We start from the raw sequence: 17,677 nt of genomic DNA on the forward strand, positions 1-17,677 counted from the left end.
GAAGAATTGATGCATTTGAACTGTGGTGTTGGGAAGGACTTTTGGGAGTCCCTTGGACTGCAAGGAGATCCAACCAGTCCATTCTGAAGGAGATCGGCCCTGGGATTTCTTTGGAAGGAATGATGCTAGCGCTGAAACTCCAGTACTTTGGCCACCTTATGTGAAGAGTTGACTCATTGGAAAAGACTCTGATGCTGTGAGGCTTAGGGGACAGGAGGAGAAGGGGACGATAGAGGATGAGATGGCTGGATGGCATCCCTGACTTTATGGACGTGAGTCTGAGTGAACTCCGGGAGTTGGTGATGGACAGGGAGGCCTGGCGTGCTGCGATTCATGGGGTCGCAACGAGTCGGACCTGACTGAGCTACTGAACTGAACAAAACGGATTCACATAGTTGGCCGCAGATCTACATGACTTTGTCATCTTGTAAAACTGAAAGCCTGTATCTTGAACAAGTTCCCAGTCTCCCTCCTCCCAACTCCTGGTGCCACAGTCCAACTTTCTGATTCTAATCATCTGACTACTTGAGATCCCTAGTGAAGTAGAACCACACAGCATTTGCCTTGTTCTGACTTTCTTCACTGAGCATCATGTCTGCAAGATTCACCCATGTGGTAGCAGGTGTGAGACTTACCTTCCTTTTTAAGGCAGCATAGTATTCCACTGCATAGCTACATCACAATTTGTTTATCCATTTGTCTGCTGTGGATGCTGGACTTGCTTGCACCTCTTGCTTCCATGAATAAGGCTGCTACAAACGTGGGTGTGCAAATTCCTTTTCCAGATCTTGATTTCAATTCTTGGGGATACACACCCAGAAGAGAGATTGCTGGATGGGAGGACTGCTTTTGAACCCAATCTGGGGTTACTGAAAGCTTTTAGCTCCTACGCTATTCCTGCGGGAGTGTGTGGCCTGTGGAGAGAACAGACTCACCCCTGGCTTCCATCTACCTGTCCAAGGGAGCAGAGGTCAACGTCACGTATGGGGCACTGGGCCCACACCTGTCAGCCCTTTACGAGCACCTTATACACAAACAGCAGTGCAGACCCAGCACTTCAGTAACTGAAGACACAGACAAGGCCCCCAATCTGCTGTCACCTCCAGTCCCATCCTTCTCCACAGCAGAAGCTGGGCCCAGGCTCCCAGGTGCCCCCACTAGCCAAGTGCCCATACCTCCTGCCCAAGTCAAGTCTGGTGAGGAGCTGAGCAGGGGCCAGGGCAGACAGGCCACCCCATGGATCTCTGCCTCAGGGCACCAGGGAATTAACCCAGGCCCCTGGCCCAGGCTGTGTGCCTCCAGCCCACCTCCCTCAGCACTGGGAACCAAACCAGGCCAAGGCTGAACCTCAGAAAACACTGAACACATCAAGGAAGGACAGACGGTTCTCCCACAGGACTTGGTGAGCAGAGGGCTAGGAGGGAGCTCAGTCAGGACCCTGAATGTGTTCGTCAGGCCTAAGACATCTGCACCCTAATCCCCACCCCACCCTGAGGAGACAAGACAGCTGGGGATCATCCTGTGAGGGAGGGACCTGCCTCCTCAGGACCACGGCTGGCTCAGCCACACCCACGACCTCCCCCTGGCAACAGGGCTCAAAGTCATAGGGCAGGTGAGAGGCAGGGTGTGGCCTCCTGGGGCACTGGGAGGGACATGGAGGCTTTTACAACAGGCAACCATAACCTCCCCAGATTTAAGCCCAGGCAGCTAGTACTAACCTGGTACCTGGTGTCCCAGCCTTGCCTGAGACCCGGCCTCCCCAGGTCCCATCCTGACCCTCTGCCATCACACAGCCATGCAGGGGGGCTGCGTGCTGCTGCTGCTGGGCCTGTGGCTACAGCTCTCCCTCGGCCTCGTCCCAGGTAACCAGGCGGCTCCTGGAGCCCTACTCAGAGGGGGCGGCCCCAGGCTGACCTGACCTCCACTCTCCCCTTGGGCAGTCGAGGAGGAAGACCCCGCCTTCTGGAACCGCCAGGCAGCCCAGGCCCTCGATGTGGCTAAGAAGCTGCAGCCCATCCAGACAGCCGCCAAGAATGTCATCCTCTTCTTGGGCGATGGTGAGTGCACTAGGCTGGTCCACCCCCTGTCCTCTCACAACCCTGGAGCCCTGGGCTGCCAGCTGACCCAGGCTGGCCCCAGGGACTCAGACCTGACACAGTGTGTACCTTCAGGGATGGGGGTTTCCACGGTGACAGCCACTCGGATCCTAAAGGGGCAGATGGCTGGCAAGCCGGGACCTGAGACACCCCTGGCCATGGACCAGTTCCCATACCTGGCTCTGTCCAAGGTAAGGGCCAAGAGGCCTCAGGGTGGTCTACACCAGAGGGGTGGGTATGGGCCTAGGGAGAAGAGTAGGAGGGAAAGCCCCTGGAGGGTTAGGGGCTGAGATAGGGGCCGGGACTTGTGAGGATGGGCCCAGGGCCTGGGTCAGGAGCTGGATGTCTACCCCAGCAAAACTGAAGGCATTTCTGCCCCCAGACATACAACGTGGACAGAAATGTACCAGACAGCGCAGGCACAACCACCGCCTACCTGTGTGGGGTCAAGACCCGTATGAAGGTCATCGGTGTAAGTGCAGCCGCCCGCTACAACCAGTGCAACACGACATATGGGAACGAGGTCACGTCTGTGATGAACCGGGCCAAGAAAGCAGGTGGGCTTGGGCGTCAGCTTCCTGGCAGGGACAGGTTCAGAGACCTCAGTGGCCCACTGTGACCTCTGCCACCCTCAGGCAAGTCAGTGGGAGTGGTGACCACCACCAGGGTGCAGCACGCCTCCCCAGCTGGGGCCTACGCGCACACAGTGAACCGAAACTGGTATTCTGACGCTCAGATGCCTGCCCAGGCCAAGAGGGAGGGCTGCCAGGACATCGCCACACAGCTGGTCTACAACATGGACATTGACGTGAGTTGTGACATGAGGGGCTAAGGGCGGGGCTGGGAAGAGATGGTGGAACACATGTCCCAGTTCCAGGCAACCCACAGTCTGGGGTCTTGCAGAGTCTCTGTGCGTTTGCCAGAATGGGGGGAGGTAACCATGTAGGAGGTACAGGTGGAGACAGGCCACTCCACAGACCTGGTGGATAGTTAGGGGCTTGTAAAGGTAGAGCCAAGGCCAGCCCCAAACCCACCTGCCCTAACCTCTGGCCCCAGGTGATCCTGGGTGGAGGCCGAAAGTACATGTTTCCTGAGGGAACCCCAGACCCTGAATACCCACAATATGGCAGACAGAATGGAGTCCGGAAGGACAAGCGGAATCTGGTGCAGGAGTGGCAAGCCAAGCACCAGGTGATGGGGGCTCATGGGTGCGGGGTATAGCGGGGCCAGGCCTGGGGTGTCGGGCTATGGGCTGAGGCCTAGTTCTGCCCCTCCCAGGGAGCCCAGTATGTGTGGAACCGCACAGCGCTCCTTCAGGCAGCCAATGACTCCAGTGTAACACACCTCATGGGTAAACCCACCATCCCCACTGTCCTCCCCAGGAAGGGTGCCACGGGCCCCCCACCCCCATCCCCAGCTTGCAGTTCACCACTCATCCCATTTCCACAGGCCTCTTTGAGCCAGGAGACATGGTCTATGACATCTTCCGAGACCACACCACGGACCCATCCCTTGAGGAGATGACGGAGGCGGCCCTGCTAGTGTTGAGCAGAAACCCTCGGGGCTTCTTCCTCTTCGTGGAGGGTGAGTGGCAGCTCCTTGCAGATCAAGGGGAAAGGGGCAGCACTCAGGAGGGGTTTGGCATCACCCATCTTTCATGACCTTCTTGCAGGAGGCCGCATTGACCACGGTCACCATGAAAGCATAGCTTATCGGGCGCTCACTGAGGCGGTCATGTTCGACAACGCCATCGCCAAGGCTAGCCAGCTCACCAGTGAAGCAGACACACTGACCCTCGTCACCGCCGACCACTCCCATGTCTTCACTTTCGGTGGCTACCCACTTCGTGGGACCTCCATTTTCGGTAATCCCACGGAGAGTAGCAGGTCCTTGCCCCTAAATTACCTGGCACAGTGTGCTCTGAGCCAGTCCCCTTATCTGCCAGGTTGAGGAATATTAATACCAATTGCTCTTCTGAGCTCTGGTGAGGATTAAGTCAGTGAGCAGGCAAGAAGTGCTTGGGCTCAGCAACAGAGGCGGCGCCCCAAAGACTGGAGTCAATGTAATCACGGGGTCCCCTCCACCCTGCAGGGCTGGCTGATGGCAAGGCCGAAGACGGTGGATCCTACACCTCCCTCCTTTATGGAAATGGCCCTGGATTCCGACTGTACTGGGGCTCACGACCTGATGTGGATGAAACCGAGAGCAGTGAGTGCACTGGGTGGGCCCTGGGGGTGCAGGGGATGGCAGGAGGGGAGAACTCAGGCCTGGAACTCAGGCAAGGTCATGGCCACCTCCTTCCCACGCTGAATCCCCTCCCTCCTGCCAGTGGACCCCAACTACAAGCAACAAGCTGCAGTGCCCCTAGGGAGCGAGACCCACGGTGGTGAGGACGTGGCAGTGTTTGCACGAGGCCCGTGGGCATACCTGATGCACGGCGTGCAGGAGCAGACCTTCGTGGCGCATGTCATGGCCTTTGCTGCCTGCGTGGAGCCCTACACCACCGACTGCAACCCAAAGCCCCCCAGCGGTCCCTCGGACGCTGCCCACCAGGCTGCCTGCCTATCCTCACTGGCACTGCTGGTCGGGGTCCTGTTGCAACTGCTGGTGCCTGCCCTGCACTGACCCCCCGCACCGGCCCGGGCCTAGGGAACTCCTGATCCCCTGCTTGGAATCTTCAGTGGACCCGAACCACCTGGAAGCTGAGGTTTGACCTTCCTGTAATATCCACAGTCCTCAGTGGCCCCATCTTGGTGGCCTCACATTTTGTGCAGATCCGCCCCAGACCCCAGGAAAGACCAGGGCTCAGACCATCCAGTATTTTCTCCTGACCTAAGAGCCCTGCCTGAGGACCAGGCTGGTACCAGTGGTGTCCCCCAAGGGGCCAGGACCTACCAGACCCGAGGTGGGGGCTTCTGGGAGGCGCGGCTTTTGGTTGCATGGCTTCCAGGGAGCTGTTGCTTCTGGGGAGCTGTGGCTCCCTGTCCTCCTAGAACCCAATCTGTGGGCACCTGGCCGGCCAAGGAGGCGTCTGGGGCCAGGACAGTTTTGGGGCCCTCGACACAGAGTCCTCAGCGGCCCCTCCTAGGAACCCAGCGGTACCATTACAGATAGTAGACAGTGACACAGAGAAGAAGACACTTGTCCCAGGCCCCTCAGCTTCTGTGAGGGTGGCCCCGGCGCCCCTTCCAGGCTAGGGGATCCCAGGAGAAGCGGGGAAGCTGGGGGTGGGGTCACAGGCCCCATCCTCCTGGGAGGGAGGAAGCAGCCCTCAAATAAACTATTCTAAGTGTGATACAGGAGTGATACATGTGGAAAGAAAAGCCCTTAGATGGGGGCACAGAGTGTGTGTCTGTGTGTGGGTGTGTGTGGGTGTGATTCACATCAGGAGATCAGGGAGGGGCTGATGAAGGGCTGACACTGAGCAAATATCAAAGGTGGTGAGGGCAGGAGCAATGCAGAAGACATTGGTGCACGGGCCCCGAGGGAGTCGGCAGGGCCAGGTGAGGCCAGCGGCTGGACCAAGTTGTGGTTTCCTCCTCCCCACAAAGCCAGGCTTTCACCTTCTCTGAAAACAGAAGGACATACCCCAGCCCCAGTGCTCACCCTTTCTACCTCCCTGCCTGATGCCCATGTGGTCATCTGGTGGCTTGTCACCTCCTTGGTCTCATGAGGTTGACGAGATGTGGCCCTCAAGAGAAAGGCCTTCCCTGGTGGCTCAGCTGGTAAAGAATCCTCCTGCAATTTGGGAATCCTGGGTTTGATCCCTGGGTTGGGAAGATCCCCTGGAGAAGGGAAAGGCTACGGACTCCAGTATTCTGGCCTGGAGAATTCCATGGACTGTATAGTCCCTGGGGTTGCAGAGTCAGACACGACTGAGTGAATTTCACTACTTTCAGTATAAGTCTGTGTTTGCTTCTTGCATGCCAGTTCCTGTGGGGACATTCATACCACTCCTACAGGGCTAGTGGGAGACAGAAATGAGAGGTGGAGATGAGGGCCCAAGGAGCACTTGCCCTAGAAAGACAGCCTCCATTTCTGCATTTGGGGAAGGAATGGGTTGGTTCTAGATCTTCAAAGCCTTTCTGTTCCCAGCTGCTGCCCTGCTCTCATCTGAGTGGTAGGACTGTCACTACATCTCCAGGGGACATCCTGAGATTGGGAGGGCAGGAGGCAGGCAGAGGGCATTCCCTCCCCACCCTCATGGATCCCCTGGTGCTACAAGGAGCTCAGCATTGTCCCCAGCTGACAGCGCCTACAGTGGGGCTGAGACAGGGCCCAAAGAGCCCAGGGTGGCAAATGGGGAAAATGGTGGAGGGTGCTGAGCTCCGGATGAGACCCCATAGGACAAGGCCTTCTTCCAGAGAACAGAGAGACTGGAACAACCATCCCACACAGAGCAGGCTCCATGGAGCTGGCCTGGCCTCCCAGGCATCCATAACCCTGGAGTACAAGACCGGAGGTGTTATCTCTTACTGCAGAGCAGAAGCCATGCTGCCTGCTGCCTGGTCATCCCTGGGCTCCAGGGGAGGGAGCGTGAACAGGCTCTCATCTCATTCAGGTAACTCAGGCCCAGAGCGGGAAGCCAGGTGCCCTGGCGGGAACTTGGACAAACACCCTTTGTTTACTGCAAGTGACACATGGTTTGTATTTGGTCTTCAGTTCCGCTCAGGCACAGGAGAAAATTCCTAAGAAACTGAGAGCGATCGTAGCTCCTGATCATTTAATGTCATTATAAGAAGAATATTCAGAGAAACTTTAGGGACTTCCCTGGTGGTCCAGTGGCTAAGAATCCTTCTGCCAAGGCAGGGAACCCAGATTTAATCTCTCATCCAGGAAGTTCCCACATGCTGCAGGGCAACCAAGTCCTAATCCCACAACGACTGAGCCAGCTCTTGAGAGCCTGCGCTCTGCAACAGAGGGAAGTCACCACAGTGAGAAGCCATCCCACTGCAACTAGAAAGGAGTCCCTGATCACTGCAAGCACAGAAAGTCCATGCTCAGCAACAAAGACCCAGGGCAGCCAGAGTAAATACTCCATACCTATCAGAATGACTAAAATTAAAAACAGTGGCAACACCAAGCGGTGTGAATGCAGAAAAACTGACTTCCTCATACGCTGCAAGTAAGAATGCAAAGTTGTGCAGCCACTCTACAAAACAGTTTGGGAGTTCCTCCCCGCCCAACCCAACCCCGGGGGAGGTGTTGGGGGGAGGTGAGATCCTAAAAAAAAAAAAAAAAAAAAACAGCTACACACACAGCAACCATATGACCTAGCAATTGCACTCTTGAGCATATATGCCAAAAAATGCAATGAAATGGAATGCTCATACAGAAACCTGTAAGTGCAGATTTGTGCTGTTTTTCTTTTTTCTCTCTCCTTTGGCATTCTTGCACAATTTGCAAGATCTTAGTTCCATGACCAGGAATTGAACCCAGGCCCACAATAGCAAAGATATCCATTCCTAACCCCAGGACCTCCAGGGAATTCCCACAGCAGCTTTATTTACAACAGCCAAACCTGGAATCCGCCCAGAGGTCCTTCCACATGTAAATGGTTAAACAAGACCTAGGGTCGACTCAACCCCATATACAAGGTGTCAACTACTGAGCCTTGTTCCACTAAATCCCCAAAGAATTAGGCTGAGACTTAGGAATTAGGAAAAAAAAGACCATTTCCAAAGATTGGGTGGTTCCATTCCTGTAACTTATTGGAAATGACAGGGTTTTATTTATTTATCTATTTTTTGGTTGCACCATGTAGCATGCAGGATCTTACTTAGTTCAAAGGCCAGGTATGGAACATCCACCGCCGGCAGCGGAAGTGTGGAGTCTTAACCAGTGGACCAAGAGGGAGTCCCTAAAATGACACTAGGAACACAGGAAGCTGTTAGGGACAGAGGGCAGGGTGGTTAGAAAGGGCCCTGGGGGTTGGAGCTGTTCAGTGTCCTGATTGTGGCGCGTTTACATGAACCCGCACATGTGACAGATGGTACAGAATCCACACACACGCAAGTGAGTGCAGGTAAAACGGCCGACTCTGAACAGAAATGTGAAAATCTGTGAGTCATACCGTCAGAGAAGATTGGAGAAAGCATGCAAAGGATGTCTGTATTACTTCTTAAAACCACGTATGAATCTACAGTCATTTCATGTCAAAATACACTGGACTGAAGACGAATCTTGGAGTAACAAAAATTTAACCTAATTGATCAAAAGAATTAATTAATCAATCAATTAATTAAGGGCCTGCCCAGGAGTTAGTTCCTCCTGACCTTTAGCCAAGAATTTTCTGAGCACCGGACTATGCAGGGGACAGGGGCAGTTGTGGGATGGGGGACAGAGGCAGCAAGGATGCCCCCCACCCCCAGCAGGCAGGTACTCTAAAGCAGGGGTCTCCAACCTTTTCAGCACCAGGGACCAGTTTCCTGAAAGAAACTTTTCACAAACTAGAAAGAAGGGGGATGGTTTCCGGATGATTCAAGCGCATTACATTTTATTGTGCTCTTTATTTCTAATCAAATTCCACCACTGACCTAATGGGAGGTACCAGTCCTCAGTCTGGAAGGGTTGGGGACCCCTGTGCTAGAGGGCAAGTAGAGGATACCCTGGATCAGTGCGCTGAGTGAGTGAATAGCAGGTCAAGGGAGGAGGAGCCCAGAGGCTCTGCCTGAGGGGAGGGCACGCTGGGGAGGGGCTACCAAGATCCACTGGGGTGGGCGGAGCTTGCAAGAAGGAATTTTTTTCTTTGGAAAAGAAATGTTTTTTTGACATGTACACATCACTATATTTATTTGTCTGCATGCTAAGTCCCTTTAGTGGTGTCCAACTCTTTGCAACCCTATGGACCATAGCCCGCCCCCCCCTCCCCAGGCTCCTCTTTCCCTGAGATCTCCAGGCAAGAATACAGGAGGGGGTTGCTATTTCCTCCTCCAGGGGATCTTCCCTATCCAAGGATGAAACTCATGTCAGGTCTCCTGCATTGGCAAGCGGGTTCTTTACCACTAGCACCACCTGGGGATTCTGTATTTATATATATGTTACAGGCTGTGCTGGGTCTTCCTTGCTGCACACAGGCTTTCTCTAGTTGCAGGGAGTGGGGCCTACTCTAGTTGCGGTGCACAAGCTTCTCACTGCAGTGACTTCTTGCAGACCACAGGCTCTAGTGGCGCAAGCTCCATAGTTGTGACTTGCTGGCTTTAGGGCGGGAAAGCTTCAGTAATTGCATCACTGGGGTGAATTATCTGGGGCTCCGAGGCTCTACGGGGCAAGCCTCAGTAATTGTGGAGCACAGCCTAAGTAGTTGTGGCTCACAGGCACTAGAGCACAGGCTTAGCAGCTGTCTCGCCCAGGTTTAGTTGCTCCAGGGCACGTGGAATCTTCCTGGACCATGGTTCGAACTCGTGTCCCAGGCACTGGCAGGTGGGTGGATATTATCCACTGTGCCACCAGGCAAGTCCAAAAAACATTTCTGATTTAAAGAAAAATGTAAATTTTACCATCTTGGGACTTAACCTGTGGTCCAGGGGTTAAGATTCCCCACTTCCACCACTTGGGGCAGGTTCCATCCTTTCTGGAGAAACTAAGATCCTGAATGTCTGGCTATGCAGGAAAAAAATGAAAGCTTAAAAAGGGAGAAAAAAGTTACCTTCTTCACCATTCTTATGACCCAGTTCAGTAGTGCTGTCTATTCATATAGTTGGCCACAGATCTCCAGAACTTTTTCATCTTGAAAACTGAAAGTCTGTATCTGTTAAACAAGTCCCCAGTCCCCTCCTCCCAGTGCTGGGAGGCCACCATCCAACTTTCTCTTTCTATGTATTTGACTACTAGAGCTACCTAGTGAAGTAGAATCACATAGCATTTGTCTTTTTTGCGAGTGTTTTTTTTTCACTGAGCATCATGTCTACAAGGTTCATTCATGGTGTAGAAAGTGTCAGACTTTCCTTCTTTTCTACGGTTGCATCATATTCCATTTATAGCTGTATCACACTTTGTTTATCCATCTGTCTGCTGTGGATGGTCGAGGATGCCTGCACCTCTTGGTTACTGTGAATAATGCTGCTACAAATGTGGGTGTGCAAATACCTCTTCCAGATGCTGCTTTCAATTCTTGAGGACACACAGCCAGAACTGGGATTGCTAGATGGGAGGAATGCTTTTGAACCTAACCTGGGGTTACTGAAACCTCTTAGCTCCTTATGATGAGCTACACTTGTGAGTGTGTGAACGACCTGTGGAGAGAACAGACTCAGCCCTGCCTTCCATCTATCTGTCTAAAGAAGAGGAGGTCAATGTCATGTACTGAGCACTGGACTCACCCCTGCCGGCCCTTTACAGGCACCTTACACACTAACAGGGAGAAATATCAGCAGCCTCAGATATGCAGATTATACCACCGTTAAGGCAGAAAGCAAAGAGGAACTAAAGAGCCTCTTGATGAAAGTGAAAGAGGAGAGTGAAAAAGCTGGCTTAAAACTCAACATTCAAAAAACTAAGATCATGGCATCTGGTCCCATTGTGAAGTGAAGTTGCTCAGTCACGTCTGATTCTTTGTGACCCCATGGACTGTAGCCTGCCAGGCTTCTCCATTCATGGGATTTTCCAGGCAAGAATACTGGAGTGGGGTGCCATTTCCTTCTGGTCCCATTACTTCATGGCAAATAGATGGGGAAACAACGGAAAACAGTGACAGACTTTAGATGGTGACTGCAGTCATGAAATTAAGACGCTTGCTCCTTGGAAGAAAGGCTATGACTAACCTAAACACCATATTAAAGGCAGAGGTATTACTTTACTGACAAAGGTCCCTCCAGTCAAAGCTATGGTTTTTCCAATAGTCATGTATGGATGTGAGAGTTGGACCATAAAGAAAGCTGAGTACCAAAAAATTGATCCTTTTGAGCTGTGGTATTGGAGAAGACTCATGAGAGTCCCTTGGACTGCAAGGAGATCAAACCAGTCAATCCTAAAGGAAATCAGTCCTGTATATTCATTGGAAGGACTGACGCTGACGCCAAAGCTCCAATACTTTGCCACCTGATGCAAAGAACTGACTCACTGAAAAAGACCCTGATGCTGGGAAAGACTGAAGGCAGGAGAAGGAGATGACAGAGGATGAGATGGTTGGATGGCATCACTGACTTGATGGACATGAGTTTGGGCAAACTCAGGGAGTCAGTGATGGCCAGCATGCTGCAGTCCATGGGGTGGCAAAGAGTCGGACACGACTGAGAAGCTGAACTGACTGATTGACTACACGTAAACATCAGTGCTCACCAGTCTGGCCTTCAGTAATTAAGACAAAGACAAGGCCCCCACTCTGCTGTCACCTCCAGCCCCATCCTTCTCCATGGCAGAGGGGCCCGATCTAGCCCAGTGCCCACTCCAGCCCAGATCAAGCCTGCTGAGAAGTAGAGTGTCTCTCTGCCTCAGGAAACCAGACCTAGGGCCCCAAGCCCAGGCTCTGTGCTTCCAAGTACACCTCCCTCAGCACCCAGAACCAACACTGAGTCTCACAAAACATGCATAAGAAGAAGAGACGGTTCTCCCACAGGACTTGGTGAGCAGAAGGATAGGAGGAGCCTCAGTCAAGACCTTGAAAGTGTTCCTCAGGTCTAAGATATCTGCACCCTAATCCCCACCCCATCTTGAAGAGACAGCTGGGGACCATCCTGTGAGGGAGGGACCTGCCTCCTCAGGACTCCAGCAGGCTCAGCCACACCCACCACATCCCTCTGGCAACAGGGCTCAAAGTCACAGGGCAGGTAAGGGGCAGGGTGTGGTTACCTGGGGCACTGGGAGGGACATGGAGACTTTTATAGAAGGGATTTAAGCCCGGGCAGCCAGTGCTGTAGCTTGTAACCTGGTGTCCCAGCCTTGCCCGAGATCCGGCCTCCCCAGGTCCCATCCTGACCCTCCGCCATCACACAGCCATGCAGGGGGCCTGTGTGCTGCTGCTGCTGGGCCTGCGGCTACAGCTCTCCCTCGGCCTCGTCCCAGGTAACCAGGCAGCTCCCAGGGAACCCTACTCACCGGGGTGACCCCAGGCTGACCCGACCTCCACTCTCCCCTTGGGCAGTCGAGGAGGAGGACCCCGCCTTCTGGAACCGCCAGGCTGCCCAGGCCCTCGATGTGGCTAAGAAGCTGCAGCCCATCCAGACAGCCGCCAAGAATGTCATCCTCTTCTTGGGCGATGGTGAGTGCACTAGGCCAGTCCACCCCCTGTCCCCCAACAACCCTGGAGCCCAGGGCTGCCGGCAGGCCCAGGCTGGCCCCAGGGACTCAGACCTGACACAGTGTGTACCTTCAGGGATGGGGGTTTCCACGGTGACAGCCGCTCGGATCCTAAAGGGGCAGATGGCTGGCAAGCTGGGACCTGAGACACCCCTGGCCATGGACCAGTTCCCATACCTGGCTCTGTCCAAGGTAAGGGCCGAGTGGCCTCAGGGTGGTCTACACCAGAGGGGTGGGTGTGGGCCTAGGAAGCAGAGTAGGAGGGAAAGCTCCAGGAGGGTTGGGGGCTGAGATAGGGGCTGGGGGCTGTGAGGATGGGCCCAGGGCCTGGGTCAGGAGCTGGATGTCTACTCCAGCAGAGCTGAAGGCATTTCTGCCCCCAGACATACAACGTGGACAGAGATGTGCCCGATAGCGCAGGCACGTCCACCGCCTACCTGTGTGGGGTCAAGACCAACATGAGGACCATTGGTGTAAGTGCAGCCGCCCGCTTCGACCAGTGCAACACGACACGTGGGAATGAGGTCACATCTGTGATGAACCGGGCCAAGAAAGCAGGTGGGCTTGGGAGTCAGTTTCTTGGGCAGGGAAGGGCTCAGAGACCTCAGTGGCCCACCATGACCTCTGCCACCCTCAGGGAAGTCAGTGGGAGTGGTGACCACCACAAGGGTGCAGGATGCCTCCCCAGCCGGGGTCTACGCGCACACTGTGAATCGAGACTGGTTCTCTGACGCTGACCTGCCTGCCGATGCCCAGACGTATGGCTGCCAGGACATCGCCACTCAGCTGGTCTACAACATGGACATTGATGTGCGACATGATGGGCACAGGGCGAGGCTGGGCAGAGGGGGTGGGATACACTCTCAATACAGTTCCAGGCAACCCACAGTCCTGGGGTCTCAACTGGTGGGGACAAACCATCCCACAGACCTGATTGAGGAGGCAGGGACTGCGTGAAGGGGGGTGAGTAAAGGGCCAGCCAGGACCCAAACCCACCTGCCCTAATCTCTGGCTCCAGGTGATCCTGGGTGGAGGCCGAAAGTACATGTTTCCTGAGGGGACCCCAGACCCTGAATACCCAGATGAGAATGGAGTCCGGAAGGACAAGCGGAACCTGGTGCAGGAGTGGCAGGCCAAGCACCAGGTGATGGGGGCTCATGGGTGCAGGGGTACAGCAGGGCTGGGTCTGAGGTGTCGGGCTATGGGCTGAGGCCTGGTTCTGCTCTCCCAGGGAGCCCAGTATGTGTGGAACCGCACGGCGCTCCTTCAGGCAGCCAGTGACTCCAGCGTAACACACCTCATGGGTAACGACCCCACCCACCCTCACTGTCCTCCCCAGGATGGGTGCCATGGGCCTCCCATCCCCAGCTTGAGGGTCACCATTGGTCCTGTTTCCAATAGGCCTCTTTCAGCCAGGAGAAATGGCCTATGACATCTTCCGAGACCACACTACGGACCCATCCCTGGAGGAGATGACGGAGGCAGCCCTGCGTGTGCTGAGCAGAAACCCTCGGGGCTTTTTCCTCTTTGTGGAGGGTGAGTGGCAGCTCCTTGCGGATCAGAGGCGTAAGGGGTGGCAGTCAGGGTGGGTCTGGCATCACTCACCTTCCACATGACCTTCTTGCAGGAGGCCGCATTGACCATGGACATCATGCCAACATAGCTTATCGGGCGCTGAATGAGACGATCATGTTCGACAACGCCATTGCCAAGGCTAGCCAGCTCACCAGTGAAGCAGACACACTGACCCTTGTCACCGCCGACCACTCCCATGTCTTCACTTTCGGTGGCTACCCACTTCGTGGAACCTCCATTTTCGGTAATCCCATGGAGAGTGGCAGGTCCTTGCCCCTAAGTTACCTGGCACAAAGTGTTCTGAACCAGTTCTGCCAATTGGAGTAAAAATAGTAACTGCCCTTCTTTACTCTGGTAAGGATTAAACCAGTGAACAAACGAGAGGTGCCTGAGCTCAGCATGCAGGAGGCACCCCAAAGGATGGGGTCAGTGTGATCACGGGGTCCCCTCTTCCCTGCAGGGCTGGCTGATGGCAAGGCCAGAGATGGCAAGCACTATACCTCCCTCCTCTATGGCAACGGCCCGGGGTACCGGCTGTACATGGGCTCACGACCCGATGTGAATGAAAAGCAGAGCAGTGAGTGCAGTGGGCGGGGCCTGGGGAGCAGGGTCGGGGGCGGATGGGAGGAGGGGAAGACACCACTCCGGAACTCCTGGGAGGGGGGGCCACCTTGCTTCCTTCCCTGAATCCCCTCCCTCCTCTCAGTGGACCCCGAGTACCAGCAGCAAGCTGCAGTGCCCCTAGGGGGTGAAACCCACGGTGGTGAGGACGTGGCAGTGTTTGCACGAGGCCCATGGGCACACCTGATGCACGGCGTGCAGGAGCAGACCTTCGTGGCTCACGTCATGGCCTTTGCTGCCTGCGTGGAGCCCTACACCACCGACTGCAACCCAAAGCCCCCCAGCGGTCCCTCGGACGCTGCCCACCAGGCTGCCTGCCCATCCTCACTGGCACTGCTGGCCGGGGCCCTACTGCTACTGCTGGTGCCCACCCTGCACTGATCCCCACCCACCCGGGCCTCAGGGCCTCCTCCCTGCCCCCAACCTTGATGGACCGGAAACATCCCGGAGGTTAAGATCCTGACTTAGCCACAGTCCTCAGTGCCCCAGACCTCGGTGGTCTGCCCCAGCTATTTTGAGGAGCTGCCCCATATTCGAGGATATTCCAGGCAGGGCCGCAGACCACCCAGTCTCTTCTCCCCACCCAACAGGCCTGCCTGAGGACCAGGCTAGCACCAGAGGTGTCCCCCACAGTGGACCAGGGCCTATCAGACCCCCAACTGGGGGCTTCCGGGAGGCGTGGCTTCTGGTTGCCTGCCTTCCGGGAGGCGTGGCTCCCGGGAAGTTGTGGCTTCCGTCCTCCTGGAACGTCTCGCTGGCCAAAGAGACATCTGGGGCCAGGAGTGCTGGGCAGCCCTCCAGAGTCTTCAGCAGCCCCTTCTAGGAACCCAGAGGTATCTTTACAGCGACATAGAGGAGAGGAGACTTGTCCCAGTCTCTCAGCTGCTGTGAGGATGGCCCCGGTGCCCCTGGAAGATCCCAGGAACAGCGGGAGAGCTGGGGGTGGGGACACAGGCCCGGCCCTCCTGGGAGGGAGGAAGCAGCCCTCAAATAAACTGTTTCAAGTGTGATATGGGAGTATATGTGTGGGAAGAGAAGCCCTTAGCAGGTGGGGGCACAGTGTGTGTGTGTGTTGAGGGGTGTTGGGGCAGGGTTGTGATTCACATCAGGAGGTCAGGGAGGGGCTGATGAGGGGCTGACATTGAGCAAAGGCCAAAGGGGGTGAGGGTGGAAGCTACGCAGGACAGAGCAATACTGCTGGCTCTGAGGGAGCGTGAGGCCAGCAGCGGTACCACGTTGGGGCTTTCCCCTCCCCGAAGCCAGGCTTTCACCTTCTCTGAAAACAGAAGGACATTCCTGAGCCCCAGTGCTCACCCCTCCTACCTCCCTGCCTGACGCCCAGGTGGTCATCTGGTGGCTTGTCACCTCCTTGGTCCTGTGAGGTCCACTAGATGCAGCTCTCAAGAGATAGAGACCAATATAAACTTGTGTTTGCTTCTTGCTTCCCAGCTCCTTGAGGGTGTGGGCGGAGGGGTAGGGGGGACATTCATGCCACTCCCTACAGGGCTCAGTTCAGTTCATTCAGTCAGTCATGTCTGACTCTTTGCAACCCCATGGGCTGCAGCATGCCAGACTTCCCTGTCCATCACCAACTCACCACCATCACCAACTCAGCTTGCTCAAACTCATGTCCATTGAGTCAGTGATGCCATCCAGCCATCTCATCCTCTGTAGTCCCCTTCTCCCACCTTCAGTCTTTCCCAGCATCAGGGTCGGAGGCAAAAACAGGAAGTGGGGAGGAGGTCCAGGGAACTCTTCTTCCTAGAAAGGGACCCTCCATTTATGGGAAGTGCTGGGCTTGGGAGCAGGGGTGGTTGTAGTGATTTAGTCGGTAAGTCGTGTCCAGCTCTTGCAACCCTGTGCCCACCAGATTCCTCTGTCCCTGGAATTTCCCAGGCAAGAATACTGGAGTGGGTTTCCCACAGGATCTTTAACCCAGGGATCAAACCCCTGCATTACAAGCGGATTCTTCACTGACTGAACCACTAAGGAAGCTCCCCCCACCAGTCAGAGAGCCTTTCTGTTCCCACCTACTGTGCTGCTCCCCCTGAGGATAGAATTCTCACTGGATCCCGCAGGGGACATCCTGAGAATGGGCGGTGGGGTGCAAGCAGAAGACATCTCCCAGTGGGTCAGCTGGGCTTCCCTCATAGCTCAGTTGATAAAGAATCTGCCTGCAATGCAGGAGACCCGCGTTCGATCCCTGGGTTGGGAAGATCCCCTGGAGAAGGAAATGGCAACCCACTCCAGTATTCTTGCCTGGAGAATCCCATGGACAGGGAAGCCTGGCAGGCTACAGTCCCTGGAGTTGCAGAGAGCCAGACACAACTAAATCACCACCATCACCTATCATCTGGTGCTGAGGTGGCCTTAACATTGCCCAGCCAGTGGCAATGCCTATGTCAGTGTGAAAACCTTGTCTCACCTCTTGTTGAGCGTGGAGCCAATAGACACCACCAACCCAAACATGTGAGAAGTAAGGTTTTATTATGATTAGCCGAAACTAAGAACCCTGGATCTCTCCTAGAGCAGTGTCTCCTTGAACAGAAAGACTGGGGGAATTTTGTTTTAATCTTTGAAAATAAATATTTATTTTTAATTGATGATTGGTTTATAATATTGGTTTGCTTTCTGTCCTACATCAACATCCCTCCTTCTTGAATCCCCCTCCCAACTCCTACCCATTCCCACCCCTCTAGGTTATTACAGAGTCCCAGTTTGAGTCCCCTGAGTCATACAGCAAATTCCCACTTAGGTCAAAGGGAGTTTTAGGCATATTCATGAGGGGCTTGAGCAGAGGAGAATTCAGCATAGGACTGGAGCAAGTTCTATAGTTAGTGGCTCAGTCGTGTCCAACTCTTTGTGACCCATGGACAGTAGCCATCAGGCTCCTCTGTCCATGGAATTCTCCAGGCAGGAATGGTGGAGTGGGTCGTCATTTCCTTCTGCAGGGGATCTTCCTGACTCAGGGATTGAACCCAGGTCTCCTGCATTGCAGGCAGATTCTTTACTGTCTGAGCCACCAGGGAAGCTTCATTGAAATCAAGAGGGTCAAAACCATCATTCCATCCTCCACCTGGTAGGGGCCTCGAGTGAAGTCGCACAGTCATGTCCAACTCTTTTTGACCCCATGGTCTGTAGCCAATCAG

General features: G+C 54.8%; 2 protein-coding genes across 2 annotated transcripts; both read left to right on the top strand.

Annotated features, from left to right (window-relative positions):
• The first annotated feature begins 1,795 nt into the window (after nucleotides 1-1,795).
• On the top strand, nucleotides 1,796-4,721 carry LOC101109419 (intestinal-type alkaline phosphatase-like). Its single transcript, XM_027965314.3, has 11 exons — nucleotides 1,796-1,862; nucleotides 1,941-2,057; nucleotides 2,172-2,287; nucleotides 2,479-2,653; nucleotides 2,732-2,904; nucleotides 3,153-3,287; nucleotides 3,375-3,447; nucleotides 3,546-3,680; nucleotides 3,769-3,960; nucleotides 4,188-4,304; nucleotides 4,426-4,721. The coding sequence occupies exons 1-11, from the start codon at nucleotides 1,796-1,798 to the stop codon at nucleotides 4,719-4,721; spliced, it is 1,596 nt and encodes a 531-aa protein (XP_027821115.2).
• Nucleotides 4,722-11,940: 7,219 nt separating this feature from the next.
• On the top strand, nucleotides 11,941-15,538 carry LOC101101962 (intestinal-type alkaline phosphatase-like). Its single transcript, XM_027963985.2, has 11 exons — nucleotides 11,941-12,098; nucleotides 12,178-12,294; nucleotides 12,409-12,524; nucleotides 12,716-12,890; nucleotides 12,970-13,142; nucleotides 13,351-13,476; nucleotides 13,564-13,636; nucleotides 13,734-13,868; nucleotides 13,960-14,151; nucleotides 14,368-14,484; nucleotides 14,614-15,538. The coding sequence occupies exons 1-11, from the start codon at nucleotides 12,032-12,034 to the stop codon at nucleotides 14,907-14,909; spliced, it is 1,587 nt and encodes a 528-aa protein (XP_027819786.2). The 5' UTR covers nucleotides 11,941-12,031; the 3' UTR covers nucleotides 14,910-15,538.
• The last annotated feature ends 2,139 nt before the right edge of the window (nucleotides 15,539-17,677 follow it).

This window comes from Ovis aries, chromosome 2, assembly GCF_016772045.2.
Source record: "Ovis aries strain OAR_USU_Benz2616 breed Rambouillet chromosome 2, ARS-UI_Ramb_v3.0, whole genome shotgun sequence".
In the NCBI taxonomy this organism is placed as follows: Eukaryota; Metazoa; Chordata; class Mammalia; order Artiodactyla; family Bovidae; genus Ovis; species Ovis aries.